Source organism: Anomaloglossus baeobatrachus, chromosome 4 (assembly GCF_048569485.1).
Source record: "Anomaloglossus baeobatrachus isolate aAnoBae1 chromosome 4, aAnoBae1.hap1, whole genome shotgun sequence".
NCBI lineage: Eukaryota > Metazoa > Chordata > Amphibia > Anura > Aromobatidae > Anomaloglossus > Anomaloglossus baeobatrachus.
Window position 1 is genome coordinate 382,352,928 of NC_134356.1, and position 18,488 is coordinate 382,371,415.

The 18,488-nt window shown below is 46.3% G+C and overlaps 1 protein-coding gene across 5 annotated transcripts in view; it reads right to left on the minus strand.

Moving 5' to 3' along the window:
• Window positions 1–18,488, minus strand: part of PCLO (piccolo presynaptic cytomatrix protein) — a 540,339-nt gene that overhangs the window by 68,478 nt on the left and 453,373 nt on the right. For all 5 annotated transcript variants that reach the window (XM_075345226.1, XM_075345222.1, XM_075345224.1 and 2 more), the window contains one exon: window positions 10,165–10,223. In XM_075345226.1, coding sequence (XP_075201341.1) covers window positions 10,165–10,223 — 59 coding nt within the window. The remainder of the gene's footprint in view (window positions 1–10,164; window positions 10,224–18,488) is intronic.

The window sequence follows — 18,488 nt, forward strand, 5'->3', positions numbered from 1 at the left end:
GTGGCTTTTTTAGTATTTTATTTCAAATAAAGGATTTTTTTCAGTGTTTATTTTTATTTCTTTGCACTTACAGATTAGTAATGGGGTCTCATAGACACCTCCCATTACTAACCTAGAGCTTAGTGGCAGCTGTGAGCTGTCATTAACCCCTGATATTACCCCGATTGCCACCGCACCAGGGCAATCGGGATGAGACAGGTAAAGTGCTAGAATTGTCGCATCTAATGCATGTGACAATTCTTGGAGGCTGCAGGCTATTTTTAGGCTGGGGGGGGCAATAAACATGGGCCACCCCAGCCTTAGAATACCAGCACCTTGCTGTTGTCTTTATCTTGGCTGGTATCAAAATTCAGGGGGACCGCATACCATTTTTTTAATGATTTATTTACAGAATTTAAAAAAAACCTCATGGGGTTCCTCTTATTTCGATACACAGCCAAGATAAGCACACGGCTGTGAGCTGCAGCCTGTAGCTGTATGCTTTATTTGTTCTGGGTATCAGAATATGGGGGTACCCAATGCCAATTTTTTTAATTTATTTTTACTCCACGATAGGGACACACAGACAGGGTCTGTGATTTCAAGCAGTCAGACATGCTGTGACACAGGGTGGGGGCATGTCTGACTGCAACCAATCACAGACACAAGGACTGCCAGTGGGCAGGGAAAGCAGTGCATATGGATGAGGAAAGTAAAATGAGTGGCCCCGGAAGCAGTTACAGCCACGTTGGAGACTCGATAAGTAAAATGTGCTTGCTTTATTCTTATTTTCTTTATTTTTCCTCTATTTTTTTTTATTTCTCGGCTCAGAATCACTACTAAGAGTTCCATGAGAACTCTTGGACTGGGCCTGTCACTTGGATACTTTTAAAACTGCGCGGATCCAGACTTTTAAAATCTGGGTCTGCCCATCGCTAATAGACACCTCTCCTTTACTAAAACGAGGGTTTGATGCCAGCTGACACTACATAGCTAACATCAACCCCATAAACCATTACCCCAATTGCCACTGCACCAGAGCAATCGGGAAGAGCCGAGGCAAAGTGCCAATAACCATTGACCTTCCTAGTCTGGTTATATCAGCTCTCAGCTGTTTGCTTTATTTTTGCCATCTATTATCTTTGCACATCCTTAGAGGGAACCTGTCAGGTGCAATATGCACCCAGAAACAAGATTAGTTCTGGGTGCATATTGCTAACACCTGCCTAACTATCCCTGTATCTATATCTAGTAGCATAGATAAAGGGAACTTTAGAAATAGTATTTCTAAAGATCTTTTATCAAATGCTAATGAGGCCAGCAACTAGTCGCAAGGGCGTTACTTCCCTTGGCTAGTCGGCCCACTTAGCATGTGGGCGTGCTAACATGCTAATGAATGCGCAGAGTCAGAGGAATGGTCGATCTCACCGCTCTCTGTTGCCACCACCCACGATGCTGGATTTCAGCTCAGTGTGCATGTTTGGACGTCCCAGACTTTCAGTCATGTTTTCTGTGAAGCAAGGTGTACGCGTCCAGGCTTCAAACTGGTGTCGTGCGCATGACTGAAAGTGTGGGATGTTCTAATCGTGCGCATTGAGTCAAAAACCAGCGGTGGCAGCAGAGGTGAGCCCAACCATGCCTCTGATGCTACACATTCATTAGCATGTTAACACATCCCTGTGGGCGTGCTAAAATGCTAAGGGGGCCGACTAGCTGAGGGAACGAATGCCCTTGTAACTAGTCCCTGGCCTCATTAACATATTATAAAGCATCTTTAGAAATGCTTGTTATAAAGATACTAGAAGGTGGCCCGATTCTAATGCATCTGGTATTCTAGAATTTATTGTGTAGTTAATGTATGATTTTTGTTCTGGGTGTTGTCTGGGTGTGGGGGTGTGTGAGAGCGGTGTTGTTTCTGTGTTGCGTTGTGTGTGTTGCGTTTTTTGTGGAGTGCTGTGTGTCTGCAGCATTGTGTGTGTGTGGTGCTGTGTGTGTTGCGCGGTTTGTGTGGGTGTGTGGGTGTGTTTAGGGAGAGGTATGTTTTGTGCAGCGTGTGTGTGTTGGAGGAGTAGTCCTGGGGAGAGAGGAGTATAATAGGAGGAGTAGTCCTGGGGAGAGAGGAGTATGATAGTAGGAGTAGTCCTGGGGGGAGAGGAGTATAATAGGAGGAGTATTCCTGGGGAGAGAGGAGTATAAAGGGAGGAGTAGTCCTGGGGAGAGAGGAGTATAATAGGAGGAGTAGTCCTGGGGGGAGAGGAGTATAATAGGAGGAGTTTTCCTGGAGAGAGAGGAGTATAATAGGAGGAGTAGTCCTGGGGAGGGAGGAGTATAATAGGAGGAGTAGTCCTGGGGAGAGAGGAGTATAATAGGAGGAGGAGTCCTGGGGAGAGAGGAGGATAATAGGAGGAGTAGTCCTGGGGAGAGAGGAGGAGTCCTGTGGGGAGAGGAGTATAATAGGAGGAGTAGTCCTGGGGGGAGAGGAGTATAATAGGAGAAGTAGTCCTGGGGGGTGAGGAGTATAATAGGAGGATTAGTCCTGGGGAGAGAGGAGTATAATAGGAGGAGTAGTCCTGGGGGGAGAGGAGTATAATAGGAGGAGTATTGTCACGCTCACCGGGTCCCCTGTCACGCTCCCCGGCTCCCCTGCCACACTCCCCGGCTTACCTGGCTCGCTCCCCGGCTCCTCTGTCCGGCGTCCCCCGCTCCACAGCCTCCAGGCCCCATCACCTGTGATCCCCAGGCGTCCCGGTCCCCGCTCCCGGCATCCGTCGGCAGCTTTGCTCCAGCCCGGCTCTCCTGCCTCCTGTTCGCCGCTCCCTGCCCTGGCTTCTGGCACCCGGGCCTCGCCTATGCGCATTAGGGCGCGCGCGCAGTCATTGACCCTTTCTTAAAGGGCCAGTGTCCTCCAACAGGATATTGAAGGATCAGGTATTGGGTATATAGGGGGATCCTTTCCAAGTGGACGGGGCCTGTTCTTCGTGTTTTGCTAAGCTAGGAGTCAGGTCTCCTTGTGTCTGCTGGTATACTTACCTATCTCTCTCCTAGAGCCGCTCCTGCCACGCCATCCGGTCCTGACGATTCCCGTACCCCGATAGGTGACTGTCCGCCATCCCGTCAGTCCATTCCATCTCTGATCCCTGTGGTGACACGTCTTCTCGCTCCATCGGTTCCGGACTCTGCCTGACAACATCTCGGCCTCCGAACCTGAGCTCCACCATCCGGACCACCTTCGGTGACTCCGTGGTCCCAGGGACTTCTACACTCCACTCTTTGGAACGGACTGTCCTGCTACCTGTAGTGCTCCAGCTACCGGACCCCTTGCCTTCAGTGAGGAGTTTGGCCCAGTGGATCCACCTCCTGGGTCTGCCCATCCACCTGGCCCTAACAAGTATTCCTGGGGAGAGAGAAGTATAATAGGAGTAGTCCTGGGGGGAGAGGAGTATAATAGGAGGAGTAGTCCTGGAGGTGAGGAGTATAATAGGAGGAGTAGTCCTGGGGGAGAGAAGTATAACAGGAGGAGTAGCCCTGTGGGAAGGTGTCTAATAGGTGGAGTAGTCCTGGGGGAAGGTGTCTAATAGAAGGAGTAGTTCTGGGGGAAGAGGAGTCTAATAGGAGGAGTAATCCTGGGGAGAGAGGAGTATAATAGGAGGAGTAGTCCTGGAGAGAGAGGAGGATAATAGGAGTAGTCCTGGGGGAGAGGAGTATGATAGGAGTAGTCCTGGGGGGAGAGGAGGATAATAGGAGGAGTAGTCCTGGGGGAGAGGAGTCTATTAGTAGGAGTAGTCCTGGGGGGAGGAGTCTAATAGGAGGAGTAGTCCTGGGTGGAGAGAAGTATAATAGGAGGAGTAGCCCTGGGGGAAGGTGTCTAATAGGTGGAGTAGTCCTGGGGGGAGGTGTCTAATAGGAGGAGTAGTCCTGGGGGGAGAGGAGTATAATAGGAGAAGTAGTCCTGGGAGGAGGTGTCTAATAGGTGGAGTAGTTCTGGGGGAGGTGTCTAATAGGTGGAGTAGTCCTGGAGGGAGATGTCTAATAGGTGGAGTAGTCCTGGGGGGAGGTGTCTAATAGGTGGAGTAGTCCTGGGGGGCAAGGTGTCTAATAGGAGGAGTAGGCCTGGGGGGAGGTGTCTAATAGGAGGAGTAGTCCTGGGGGGAGAGAAGTATAATAAGTGGAGTAGTCCTGGGGGAAGGTGTATAGGTGCCCAATGTGTGCAGGGGGCATGGCCAAGCGGTCAATGCGTGTGGGGGGCGTGGCCAAGTGGTCAATGCATGTGGGGGGCGTGGCCGGGCGGCCAATGCATGCGGGGGGCGTGGCTGGGCCGAGGCAAGCGGCAAAAGCGTGCGGGGGCGTGGCTGGGCCAAGGCGAGCTGGCAATGTGTGCGGGGGCGTGGCCGGCCCGAGCCGAGTGGACAATGCGACGGTTGTCACTTTAATGACATCATTTTGGAGCAAGACAGACAGACAGAGTAAGGCAATTATATATATAGATCTTTAGGTATGCTACTAGATACAGGTACAGTTAGGCAGAGATTAGAAATATGCACCCAGCTCGTGTGTCTGGCTGTATATTGCACCTAACGGGTTCACTTTAACACATAAAAATCCTGAATGCATTTAATTCTGGTCCGTGTCACACGGACAGCAAATGTATGTTACACAGATGTCATCTGTGTGCTATACATGTTTTTCATGGACCCACAGACTTCTATTGGCCCTTGGCCGTGCAGATGCTAAAAACCTGACATAGCCCTGTGTAGATCAGACAGACAGACGTGTAGTTCACACGACACATGATCCATGTGAAAACACGGAAGTGTAAAAATCAAAGATTTTAAAGCGTATGGGTGAGAATGTGTCTCCAGTCTGTGAGAAACTGGACACCACATGTACTGGAAACATGGACGTGTGAAGGGGCCTAGCTATTGTTCAATCAATAATTAATCACATGTCACACAGAATGTTTATTGAACATTATGAAATACTGTAATCTCTTTTAGCTATTGCTTCTGTTACTAAAATAGGTTTCTGCATCTCCTCCTAAAATATGATTATAGTTTATAACAAGGTTTCTGGGAGACATTATCTTTTACTGGAACCATCATATCATTGTACATGACTTTAATCAGAGATTTCCAATGTTTTTTTTTTGTTTTACATATTTAGTAATTTACAGCGGCATGCACCCCTGGTCAAAATTTCTGTTATTGTGAACAGTTAAGCAAGTTGAAGATGTAATGCTCTCTTAAAGGCATAACATAAAAGATAAAACATTTCATTTGTACTTTAGACAAAAAAAATATTTTCAACTGTTACATTTTAAAATTAACAAAAAAGGAAAAAAGGCAGATGCCAAAGTTTGGGCACCCTGCATGGTTAGTACCTAGTACCACCCCCTTTGGCAAGCATGACAGCTTATAAACGCTTTTTGCAATCAGCCAAGAGTCTTTCAATTCTTGTGTGAGGGATTTTTTTCCATTCTTCCTTGGAAAAGTCTTCCAGTTCTGTGAGATTCCTGGGTTGTCTTGCATCTTGCCTCTTTTGAGGTCTAGCCACAGATTTTCAATGATATTCAGATCACGGGACTGAAAGTGCCATTCTAAAATCTTCAGCTTGCGCCATTTGAGGTAGTCTATTGTGGATTTTGACATGTGTTTAGGATCATTATCTATTTGAAGAAGCCATCCTCTTTTCAACTTCAGCTTTTTTTTTACAGATGGTGTTATGTTTGCATCAAGAATTTGTTGAAATTTCATTGAATCCATTTTTCCCTCTACTCGTAAAATGTTCCCTGTTTCATTGGTTGCAACACAACCCCAAAGATAGATCCACCAGCATGCTTAATGGTTGGTGAAATGTTCTTTTCCTGAAGTTCAGTGCCCTTTTTTCTCAACACATACCTTTAGTAATTGTGGGAAAAAACTTTTTAACCTCATCAGTCCACATGGGTTGTTTCCAAAAAGCATCAGGCTTGTTTAGATGTTCTTTTGAATACTTATGACACTGAATTTTATGGGGAGGATGCAGGAGAGGTTCTCTTCTGATGACTCTTCCAAGAAGGCCATATTTGTACAGGTGTCTGTGAACAGTAGAACAATGTACCACAGCTCCAGAGTCTGCTGAATTTTCCTAAAGGCCTTTTGCAGTAAGGCAGGGGTTCTTATTTGCTTATCTAAAAATCCTACAAGAAGCTCTCACAGAAATGTTGCTTGGCTTTCTAGACCTTATCTTTACCTTCACAGTTCCTGTTAACTGCTATTTCTTAATTACATCTTAAACTTAGGAAGAGGTAACTTGAAAATGCTTTGCTATCTTCTTATAGCCTTCTCCTGCTTTGTAGGCCTTCACAATTTTCATTTTCAGAGTGCTAGGCAGCTGCTTAGAAGAACCCATGGCTGGTGTTTTTTGGCACAAAGTTAGAGGAGTCTGGGTTTTAATAAACCTGTGAAATTTGCATCACCTTGTCTTTCCTAATGATGATAGTGAACAAACCATAAAGTTATCAGGCATATTAAGGTATGAAACTTTGGTCAAAGTTATCTGAGCACACAAGTCTCCAAGAGTGACCATTGTTTTGCATTGGATCATTTTCCCTTTTGTTATTTTTAAAATGTACAAAATTAAGCAATTTTATTTGTCTGAAATTCAAAGAAAATGTGTCATCTTTAACTTTATGCTTTTTAGAGATCATTTCATGCTCAACTTGCTTAACAGTTCACAATAACAGTCATTTTGACAAGGCATGCGAAAACTTTTGTTAGGTGACATACTCCTCTTAAGATATGCTATATCTTTGCATAAACATCAAATTATCATGGTAGTTTTGTCTGTCTGTAGAATTATAACAATTGCCTAAATTACTGCTTAGAATTCCTGTGTTAAAAACATGTGTAAATTGCATTATTTAGCACTGCTTATAGTAGAATACCTCTTAAATGGCATACGCATGAAAAAAATTCCTCTATATGCCTCAGTAATCAAACTGGATGCATAGTTAAGTACAATAGATGGCCACGGTGTACTATGGGTGCGATATTACTGCGTCATAAAGAGGATATATGGAGTTACATTATAATTGTGTTCATGAAGCTTTCACATGACACCTTAACCCCTTTATCCCTAGGCGAATTTAGTTTTTTTGTTTCCCTATTCCTAGAGCCGTAACTTTTTTATTTTTACATCAATATTGCTATATGAGGGCTTATTTTTGGTGGGATATGTTGTACTTTTGAATGAAATCATTAGTTTTACAATATAGGGTAATGGAAAATGGCAAAAAAATTCCAAGTGCGGTGAACTTGCAAAAATAGTGCAATTGCACGATTGTTTTGGGGATATTTTATTCACCCTGTTCATTATACAGTAAAACTTATGTCTCAGTGTGCTGCCTCTCATCGGTACGAGTTCATAAATACCAAACGTATACATTTACTTTTATTTAAGGGGTTAAAACAAATTAGAAGTTTGTCCAAAAAAAGAATGGCACTTTTTTGCGCAATTTTCTGAGTCTCATAGCATTCTCTTTTTTTGTGATCTGGGGCTCTGTGATAGCTTTTTATTTGCATCTTGAGCTGGCATTTTAATACCATTTTTGTGCAGTTGCTATGTTTTCATTGCCTGTTATTGCATTTTAAAAAACTTTTGCGGCGAACAAAAAATGTAATTTTGGGTTTGGAATTTTTTGCTCACTACGCCGTGTACCAATCAAATAAATTGATTTTATATTTTGATAGATCAAGCATTTCTGAATGTGTCAATACCAAATGTGTATTTTATTAACTGTTTATTTTCAATGGGGCAAATAGGGAAAGATTTGAACTTTTAGGGGTTTTTTTTCTTTTACATTTTTAAAAACTTTTTTTTACATTTTTTATTTCTTTTACTAGTTACCCTAGGGAACTTTATGGATCAGCAGTCTATTCGCTTGTTCATTTCTGTTGATCAGAGCTGTACAGCTCTTATCAGCAGAAGTGCAGCGTTCCAGTGTGAGCCGGCATTCTGTCGACTTGCACAGGAAATACATCATGATAGCGACAGGAGTCATCCCATGACCCATCGCTACCATGGAAACCATTGGCTCCCCGTGATTGTGTCACAGGGCTGCTGATGGAGGTGGGGAACAGCACGATGCCTGCTGTTGCCATTTAAATCGCGCTGTCACATTTTGACAGCACGATCTAAGTGGCAAGCAGGTGGGGGTGGATCGCGGATCCATCCGTGCTTGTTAGCCCCACATTTCCACTAAGCAAATCAGCAGACATGTGCAGGGATCACTGCCGGCTCACCGCAGCAGCAGGCAGTAATTACTGCTATATGATTAAGGACGTACCGGTACATCCTTGGTCATAAAGGGGTTAATCCTTATCCAATTCAGACTTTTCAGTGATGGTCTATTTAGGGTATATACAGATGAATACTATAACTACTGATGCAATAAAAAAATTTCAATCCCCATTAAAAATTAGGCTATTAGTAGAGATGAGTGGTCCCATTGAAGTTTGGGTTCGGCAGGTTCAGTTAGACTTTAAATAAAATTCTGTTCAGGACCCGGACTTGACCAGAACCCCATTGGAAGTCACTGATTGCATTTCGGCTCTCTCCCCACATACTGACAGCCATAAACAGTACACTTCCAGAGGAGGGAAGGCAGGGTTTTGTCATTTTTTTGAACGCTCTACATCCAATAACACTGATTTTACCCCCAATGCGGTAATTCAAACACTGCAAGTGGCCGCACTGGGCCGAGCACCGAGTGTTCCCGAGCACAGCAATGCTCGCTCTAGTAGTTTATATACATAAAGCACCTGAACTCTGAACTCGAGCACTACGTTTTTTGTAAAGTCTGTGTTCAATACGAATACTGAACTTTACTGTTTGGGTCCGCTTATCTCTAGTTATTAGCAAAATTGACAAACTTTCTTCTGTTTGCAATGAACCAATGAAACAAGAACAAGTTAAATAGCTCAACACAACTAATATAACAATTGGTTTCTCCAACTTCATCACTTGATATTTGACAACAACCGCATTCTCACAGCAATTCAACCCCTTCATAGCAAGTGTTCTTTGTACTTAGTCGAGCACCCTTTGGCTGTTCTGACCTGCTGCATAACCAGTTTCAGGCTACGCCATTTTGATTGCTACTGTATGCGTGAATATAACCATACATTTATCTACAATACATCCCAGTTCCCATTTTACAAATGATTCCTTATAAGTAAGGATATATCATCTAATATACAAAAGTATGAGGACAATGTGCTCATTAAGTATGATCAGATTAGAGAATAACTGTAGAAGTAGAAGTATAAATCACAGCTTATGTGATGAGGAAAACCCGGATCTAATAAGACACTGAATTACTAGGTGTCGCCAGGCACACTAGTGGAGTGGACCTGCTGGGTTTGTACACCAGGTGTCGCTAAACACACCTAGTGAGGCGCAGTCAAACAAGCTAGGGGTCAAAAGCCAGGAGATAACGTAAATGACAAAAGGAGCGAGAAGAGCTGGAGTCATGGGATGAGCCATGCGCCGGGGTTGGTAAACAGAGAGGTCACATAAGTACAAGGGAGCGAGCAGAGCCTAAGTAATGGAACAAGCCAGGGTTGGTAAATAGAGGGGTCCTGTAAGTACAAGAGAGAGCAGAGCCAGAGCCAGTGGACGAGCCAAGGTCAGGGAATCAGGGAATTAAGACAGTAGGTAAGGAGACTGGAGGGAAACAGTGGAACAAAATAGCAGAACAAGATCAGGTCAGATGCTTACGGGAACCAGAGACGTGCACTGCAAAACAAGAACTATCACTGATGACGTTCTGGGTGTAACAGCTCCCAAATAAAGTGGAGCAATCACCCGGAACAAGGCTCCAAAGAACAGACCCCTCCCACACCATACAGGACTGGAGCGGGAACCAGGGAAAAATATGAAGCCCAGCATAGGCTCTGCAGGAAAGCAGAGCACCGCTGAGCAGAATCATGATAGCTTATACTACCTACATCATTAGTGGAATTTCCTAAAAACTACACTCAGAACCTTGTTAAGCAGCAAAGTCAAGTAGGATACTTTTTAAAATATATTGTATAAAATACACTAAATTGAGATTACCAATTTAAAGTGCTAAAAAAATAACAGCATATAATGCTGGTAATGTAGTAAAGATAGGAATGTCATTGGATATTTCACTGTAGGTATTACCTTCTGTTTCAGTCAAGCCCAATCCAGTCTGGTCTTGTCCATTTTGGTTCATTTTACCACTGTTAAAAAGAAGAACATTATTATCAACTAGTCTGCTATATCGTGAAATCAATTTGCCAATTATCTTAAGTGAGTTGAGGTGAATGGATTGTGCAATTCCTTATAGTGCACTATGTATTGCTAAGTGTACCATTAAATAATTTGAGACTTTTACCACTTACAACAGAGAGGCTGAGAGCCTATAGAAATGGAGACAGAAATAGCAATGATTAATATTTTATGGTTTAACCCTCAGAACCAATTGGGAAATTAACTTCATTAATGATGTTAGTGACTGAAACATTTGAAGATTTTCACTTCTGTGTAGAAATCTAAACCTCTAGATGGCAGAAACTGTTTGTTGGCTACACACCACAAATGCAAAGCTTGCTTTCTGGAACTGGTCAAGTTTTACTAAAAAAATGCTTCAATCTAATTATATTAAAGATATTTTACTTGAGATGTCAATGAAAATGGAATGGCATCATTAGTTTAAGTAACTTCAATTAAAAGTTGCATGAAGGACTTTGATATCTATGCGATATTCTAAAAATGGACCATCAATATCAGATCAGTGGCAGAAGGTTTTGGGGAGTTTGGACATTATTTACCAGACCTAGCTTTTGTTGTGGTGAGTCTGAAATCATAACTCAGTCCCATTTACTTCAATAGATCTGGATTGCATAGAGCTGCATTACAATGAATAGCTGCTACAAAATGTATGGTATTATGCATAGTAAAAATAAAGGGGACACAGTATTGTCCTAGAACACTTCCCCGGGCCAACTTTTAGTGGGGCACCTGGATCCACTGTGCTTACCAAGTGAGGGATAAAACTTCTTGAAAGAATCCCAACAATAAAGGACTAGTAAAGCACAGCAACTCTCTTCTTTTTCAAGACTAATTAATGAGACTCAAAAACTTTCTAAACTTGAGGCAAGGAATGTGCAACAGTTTTTTGTCATAAATTGAGTCAGAATTCTGACATATATAGGTTTGAGAGAAGCCTGTCCTCAGGATTTACTTCTAGAAGGTGATAGAAGCACTTTATCAGCCTCCCAATACCCTGTTTATTTTTGCCTGTATTAGTCTTAAACACTAAAGCTTTGATTAATCATTGTTTTTTCTCCACTTCACGCTTTTTTCTCTATCCAGTTTGCATCACTTTTTAAGTTGTTTTTTATTTACAAGTCTTTTTTTATCTTTCCTTGACAACTTCGCTTATCCAGATATTTTCCATAGAATCAAGAAATGCGACGTTTAGCAAATGTTGCATTTTTTCAGTGCATCTCACTCCAGACCCTTTCTTTAGTAAGTTTTTGAGACTTTTCAAATTGACACATTAGTAAACAAAGGTTTTGCAACTTTTGGTGCTAAAAAGTTCCAAAAACTGATTAAACACAAAAATAAAGAGCATGTTTCTTGTTGTGCTAAATTCATGACCGTTTTGTGTTATTTTGAAGAATTAGGTTTAAAAAGTGGCAGCAAATATCACAAAACAAAAAAAGTGACTTCAGTAAATCACAAATGATGAATTTGGGCTCTAGATGCAAACTAGCTTAACCCCTTCCCAACCTATGACTATATTTACATCATATGTCATGTCCATGTCTTTGATGTGGGCTCACATTCTGAGCCTGCATTTTTTCCTGAACATGGCAGCTAATTTGATCAGCCAACATGTGCCTCTAACAGCTCCGGGTTCCCGCATACAACCTCTGACAGTGACATTTAACATGCATCGGCGGGGAACGTGTCATTTCCCACTCCCATAAGCATGCCCATGACATTATCGTGACACCAATGGTTTGTCGTGACAGCTAGGGGGTCAACTGATAAACCCTATGTCTCTCATGATGATTCTCCTCTGAATGCCAGCTGCAAGCCGGAATTCTTCAAAGATCATGATTTCAGCTATACAAAGAACTGTTGATGCACTACTTTGTATAGCAGAAGCGATCAGACAATCGCAGTTTCAAGTTCCCTAAGAGAATTAGTAAATACAAAATAATTTAAAAAAAAAACAAAAAACGCAAAAGTTCACATCAACCTCCATTTGCCCTATGGGAAATATAACAATTATAACAAAACACACATATTTCTGTGTTCAGAAATGTCCGATATATCAAAATATAAACTACATTAATCCGATCAGTAAACATTGCAATGAAAAAAAATTCAAAACTACCAGAATTACGCTTTTTCAAATGATCATATCTACCCCAATATGGCATAAGTAAAACATCATGTCAGGGTGTATAAAATAAGCCATCAAGCAGCTCCATATCCCGAAAAATGAGAATGTTATGGGTCTCGGAAAATGGTGACAAAAGTGAATTTTTTTTTTTTTACAAATTTTCATTTTTTTTTAATCTGTTAGATAATAAAAAAAACTATAAAAATTGAGTATGTATGTACGTGTACTACTATGGAGAATTGTACTACCTAGTAGCATGTTATATTTAAAAAACAAAACAAAAAAAAACCACATTTTTTTGCAATTGGTCATCGCACTTGGAATTTTTTCCTGTTTTCCAGTACACCATATAGAAAATTAATGGTGTTATTCAAAAGTACAACTTGTCCTGAAAAAAAACAAGACCTCATATGGCTATAGTGACAGACAAATATGAAAGTTATTTCTGTTATAATAGGGGAGGAAAAAACTAAAGCGAAAACATGGAGAATGGACATGACGTGAAGGGGTTAATTATGTTAAAACAAAGCTTGTCTCTTCTCTCTCTGCCTTCTGTCACCAGACTAGTTCGGGATTGGTGCCAATCAATACCACTGGAGAGCATGCCCATAGCAGTACAGTGATGACCAGGGGTGCTCAGTGAGGGCATGGAAGAACAGAAGCTGTCTCTCTTCTCCTCCTCTCTGCTCTACCCTTACACATTATAATATCTTTTCTTCTGCTGTGGGCCTGCTCACGCTGCACAGTTTCATTGATCGACAACGATCCTGAATTTTTCTAGTGACAACAAGCAGGTAGAGAAGAGACAATTAAGCTTAGTTTCGTAATACTTCTGTTTAGAGTTTAGTGGTAACACAGACATCCTTAAAGATGGTAATAAGAGGCCAATAGAGCACTTCTAATACTTTCTGTGAGGCAAATCCCGGGATATGAAGATGAATTATGACTCCAGTCATAATCTCTCATCACTCCCTGGCAGTGCCCCCTCCCTTCTTGTTCTCAGTGTTCCACTTACACCTCCATGGCCATGTCCTGTGATATGGAAATTAGGTGATGTGGGAACAAAGGACACAGGATGACTCCCTGCCGTCACCCTGTAACAAGAGTTGTATCTCATTAGCAAGGCTATGGAACTAGCTAGACAGAACGACTCCAGTAAAAAATGGTTCATATCTCGCAAGCCATATTTCCGATAAATATGGCAACCATAAAAATGGTGTCTCCGCAGGCGGACGATGCCGGCACACCCTTTTTATGGGAGCAGGACATTGGGAAATGCCCCAGGCGTGATATCAGCCAATGGGGAACTGGCAGACAGGTCATGAGTCCCCTCGTTCTGTAGCTAAATTCATAACTGTCACAATGAGAGCATTGGCGTCCGCCTACGACGCTCCCAGGCAAAGTTATGGCCCATATTCCAGGTTGGGATATTGTCCATAACTCAAGCCAGGGGTGGAGCAGTGCTCCCTGTGAGGTCACGAAGGTAGGAGGGGACCTGGATTTGGCCAGGTTGATAACCCTACTTCGGCCATTTTCCAGTGTTCTTTTCGCTGGGGGCACGTGTAGGAAACATCTGTGGGAAGGATCCTAGAAACCTGGGTACAGCGCCCCCCTGTGGCCAGACGCAACAAGGTAACTGCTGGAACTGTGTATGCCTGTTTGTAACCCATGCTTTGATTGTAACTGTACTCTGACATATGTATATTCTGTAGATTCCCTATTGTATATATTGTAGTTTCTAGTGTGCTTTAGGCTGATTAAATTATATAATTAATCTTGGGCTGTTCTGTTATCTCGATCTTGAATCCCACGTCTGTGTGTTCGGCTAATAGTTACCGTAAATCGGTTGGTGGCAGCGAATTGTGCCAAGGATTATTGTGGGGAGGCCAGTGAGATTCGGGGAGATTTTATATATTCCGCCCGCGGAGGTCGGGGGAATATATACCTTACTCTCACCGGGGACCCTTCAATAATCGGCATAAGTAGTATAGCGGCCTCCTTGCTTATTGTCGGGCAATTCCATAATTGGCCTGACTATAAGAGGGGCGCTAGAGAGCACGTCACGTGCTCTGTCTGTCGGTCGGGAGGTATAAAGGAGGGGTGACCCCCACTTGTTACCCCCCGATTGTGACGTACTGGTAGCCAGCGCGGGGGATTTCTGAGTGACCCCCCCGGTGGTTTGTGACATATTGGTGGCATAGCGGTGGGATCGAGATAATAGTGTGTGTGAGTGTGAGACCCATACTCCCAGACACTAAAGACTGCCTGCAGCAGCTGTGGCTGCTGGGGTCTTCAGACCAGCTCAACACTAGAGTGTCAGAGTGCAGATACTGTAAGGTGTGTGGAGGCATCAGGTGTCAGTTCTGTGTCAGTGACCAAAAGTCTGCAAGAATGGCTGATGGCACCAGGAGCAGAGCTATGCAACTGGCCAATGCTAAGGCAGGAGCCGAAGAGAGGGAGGACGGTGCTGTGGACAGCAATGAGGAGGTTGCCCACGAGTCCTCCAGGAGCTCGACGCCAGAAAACCGTTCTGCCGAGGACATTGCGCAACCTGGCACTGCTGGACAAGATGAGGAGGAGCTCACCCAAGGTTCCTCAACGAGCCAGATGCCAGCCCTCCGCTCTGAAAGGGACAGTGAATCGCCTAGCTCTGCAGCGTGCCGCAGATCACCACGTGCCATTCCACCGAGCCTGGGAGGCTCGGATAGCCTTCTTCAAATGGCTATGGCCCTTCTCCAGGCTGGAGACCAGAAGGGCTACAAGGAACTCCTGGCAGAGCGCAGGGCAGAGCGGCAGGCAGCGCGTGACGCTGAGGCTGCGGAGCGGCACGTAGAGCGTGAGGCTGCGGAGCGAGAGCGGCAGGCAGCGCGTGAAGAGCGAGAGCGACAGGCAGACCGTGACTACCAGCTGCAGCTAGCTCAGCTCCGGCCCTCATCAGCCACATGTGACCTTCGAGACACCAAACTTCCAAAGGTCCGTGTTGAGGACTTCCCAGTGCTGGAGAAGGATGGAGACTTGGACTCTTTCTTGACTGCTTTTGAACGGACTTGCTTGCAGCACCATCTGGACAAGGACCAGTGGGCCAAATACCTGACCCCCCGTTTAAGGGGTAAGGCCCTGGATGTCCTTGGGGACTTGCCTGCTGAGGCAGATCAGGGCTACGACACCATCAAGCGGGCCCTGATCCAACAGTACAACCTCACTCCAGAGTCCTACCGCAAGAAGTTCCGGAGCCTACAGAAGGGACCAAAGGACTCCTGGGCTGACCACCGGCGGGCACTTGCCCGAGCTGCCGACCACTGGACCCAAGGCCTGCAGCTTTCCACCGGACCGGAGATCCTGGACTTGTTCATCACGGAGCAACTCTTGTGGAACTGCCCTGAGGATCTCCGCCAGTTCATCCGAGACCAGAAGCCAAAGGGGTCCACGGCTACAGCTGCCCTTGCCGATGACTACACCAACAACCGGGCCCCTGAGGCCAGGAGAGCGGCCACCAGCAGCACCTGGAGAGGGGGTAAGATGAATTCTGCGACTGCCCCACCTGCCCCTAGACTGCAGGGGGTGTCCCCCTCAACTCCCCTCTCCAGGCCCGTGGCGGAACCAAGACGGTGCCACCAGTGCAACCTACCTGGACACTTCAAGGCCATGTGCCCTCAGCGTCCCAAGGCCCCGGCTCCGTCCCCGTCCCAAGGGCCGCCCAAGGTGTATTGTGTGGGTGGGGGTGGTGGTAGGTCCCTGGACAGCTTCCAACCTGTCACCGTCGGCCGGTCTGTGACCATGGGACTGCGAGACAGCACCTCGGAGGTGACTCTGGTGCGGCCTGAGATGGTGTCCCCCCAAGACTTGATCCCTGGAAAAACCCTCGCTGTCTCCGGGATTGGAGGCATTGACCCGGCGCTGCCTGTTGCTGACATTTATGTGGACTGGGGCGCAGGGCGAGGGGTGAGGGAGGTGGGGGTAACTGATCGGATCCCTGCAAACGTGCTACTTGGGACAGATTTGGGGCAGATAACCTCCCAGTTTGGGCCCCCCCCAAGGGCTGAACCTTCAGCCAGTACGGACATGACTCCTGACAATGTTAATGTGTTATCTATGAATGATGTGAGAGAGGGGGGAGTGAACTCTGATATTTCTGCTTGCACAGACACCATAGACACACACGCAGCTGCAGCTGTGACAGGAGGGGAGGGGGTCAGAGAAAGGTGTGACAATGCCTCTACAAGTAATCAGCCTGTGAGCTGGGATCTGTTGCCCTCTGAAGGGATAAGCAGAGAGCAGGGTGCTGCAGGGGGAGGACCAGTGTGTGGGGTGGGGGCTACCACAGCAAATGTGGGGTCCCCAGAGATTTCACAGCGGGGTTCTGTTGCTGCAGGAGGGGAACAGGCAGGTGAGATTGGGGCCGGTCCAGGAGCGGAAGTGCTCCCAGGTAAGATCTCGGTGCATGGTTCCCCCACAACCGGGGTGTCAGGAAGCCAGGTAGGTCTGCCTGAACCGGCGACTTGGTCAGGAACGGAGGAGGAGCAGGCACGACCCACGGTCGCAGCGGCTGTGGCCGCTGTCACCCGCAGTGGGAGTGCTGGAAGCCAAGGGGCCTCCCGGAGGTCCGATAGCTCTTCCCCTTCTGACCAAGTGGCAGCCGAGTCAGGTGGAGGCCAGGACACAGGTCCCGGGGTACTGACTGAAGATGTGACAGTCTCGTCGATTCTGGCCACATCTAGTCAGGGGTTTCAGGCAGCGTTAGAAGCTGACGACAGCCTGAAAGCTCTTAAGGAGCAGGCGGCACAGCCTCCCTCGGACTCGGACCCGGAGCGAGTGGTCTGGGACCAAGGACGGCTGTACCGGGCCACGGTCCAGCAGGGTTCACCGGAGGCGTGGCCCAGGGACCGACAGTTGGTGGTACCCTATCCGTTCCGGACGGAGTTGTTGCGGATCGCACATGAGATTCCGATGGCCGGACACCTAGGGATCGCTAAGACCAAGGCCAGGTTAAACCAGCATTTCTACTGGCCAAAAATGGGGGCCGATGTGGCTGCCTACTGCCGTTCGTGTGAAACCTGTCAGAGAGTGGGGAAGGCGGGGCCACGCCCCAAAGCCCCACTAGTATCTCTGCCAATCATCGATGAGCCTTTCAGGAGGGTGGCTGTGGATCTGGTCGGCCCGCTGGCCATCCCCAGCAGCTCCGGGAAACGCTTCATACTGACGGTAGTGGACTATGCCACCCGGTACCCAGAAGCAGTGGCCTTGTCGTCCATTCGGGCTGACAAGGTGGCCACCGCATTGCTGGAGATTTTCTCCCGAGTGGGTTTTCCCCAGGAAATGCTCACTGACCGGGGGACCCAATTCATGTCCCAGCTGATGGAGGCCCTCTGTAAGCAAGTCCAGGTGCGACATCTGGTGGCCAGCCCGTACCATCCACAGACTAATGGCCTGTGCGAGCGGTTCAATGGCACCTTAAAGCAGATGCTTAAGATGTTGGTCGACTCCCATGGGCGTGACTGGGAGCGGTATCTCCCACACCTGTTATTTGCTTACCGGGAGGTTCCACAGGCCTCAACAGGATTCTCACCGTTTGAGCTCCTGTACGGGCGACGTGTGCGGGGCCCCCTGGCTCTGGTGAAAGAGGCTTGGGAAGGGGATTTGGCCACCCCTGGAGTGTCGGTTATCGAGTATGTCATGCGCTTCCGGGACAAAATGCAGGCCTTGACGCAACTGGTACACGACAATATGGCTCAAGCCCAGGCCGATCAGAAGCGTTGGTACGACCAGAACGCTTGTGAGAGGACCTACCAAGTGGGTCAAGAGGTGTGGGTACTGGTCCCCGTACCACAGGACAAGCTTCAGGCAGCCTGGGAAGGCCCATACCTCGTGTACCAGCAGCTCAACCCTGTGACGTACCTGGTCACCCTGGACCCTGCCCGTGGAAGGCGGAAGCCCTTCCATGTGAACATGATGAAGGCACATCAGGAGCGGGAGGCATGTGCGCTCCCCGTGTGCAACCTGCCCGAGGAGGGAGAAGCGGAAACCCTCTTGGATATGCTAGCCCAGGTTAGGGCAGGCGGATCCATTGAGGATGTGGAGGTTGGCCACC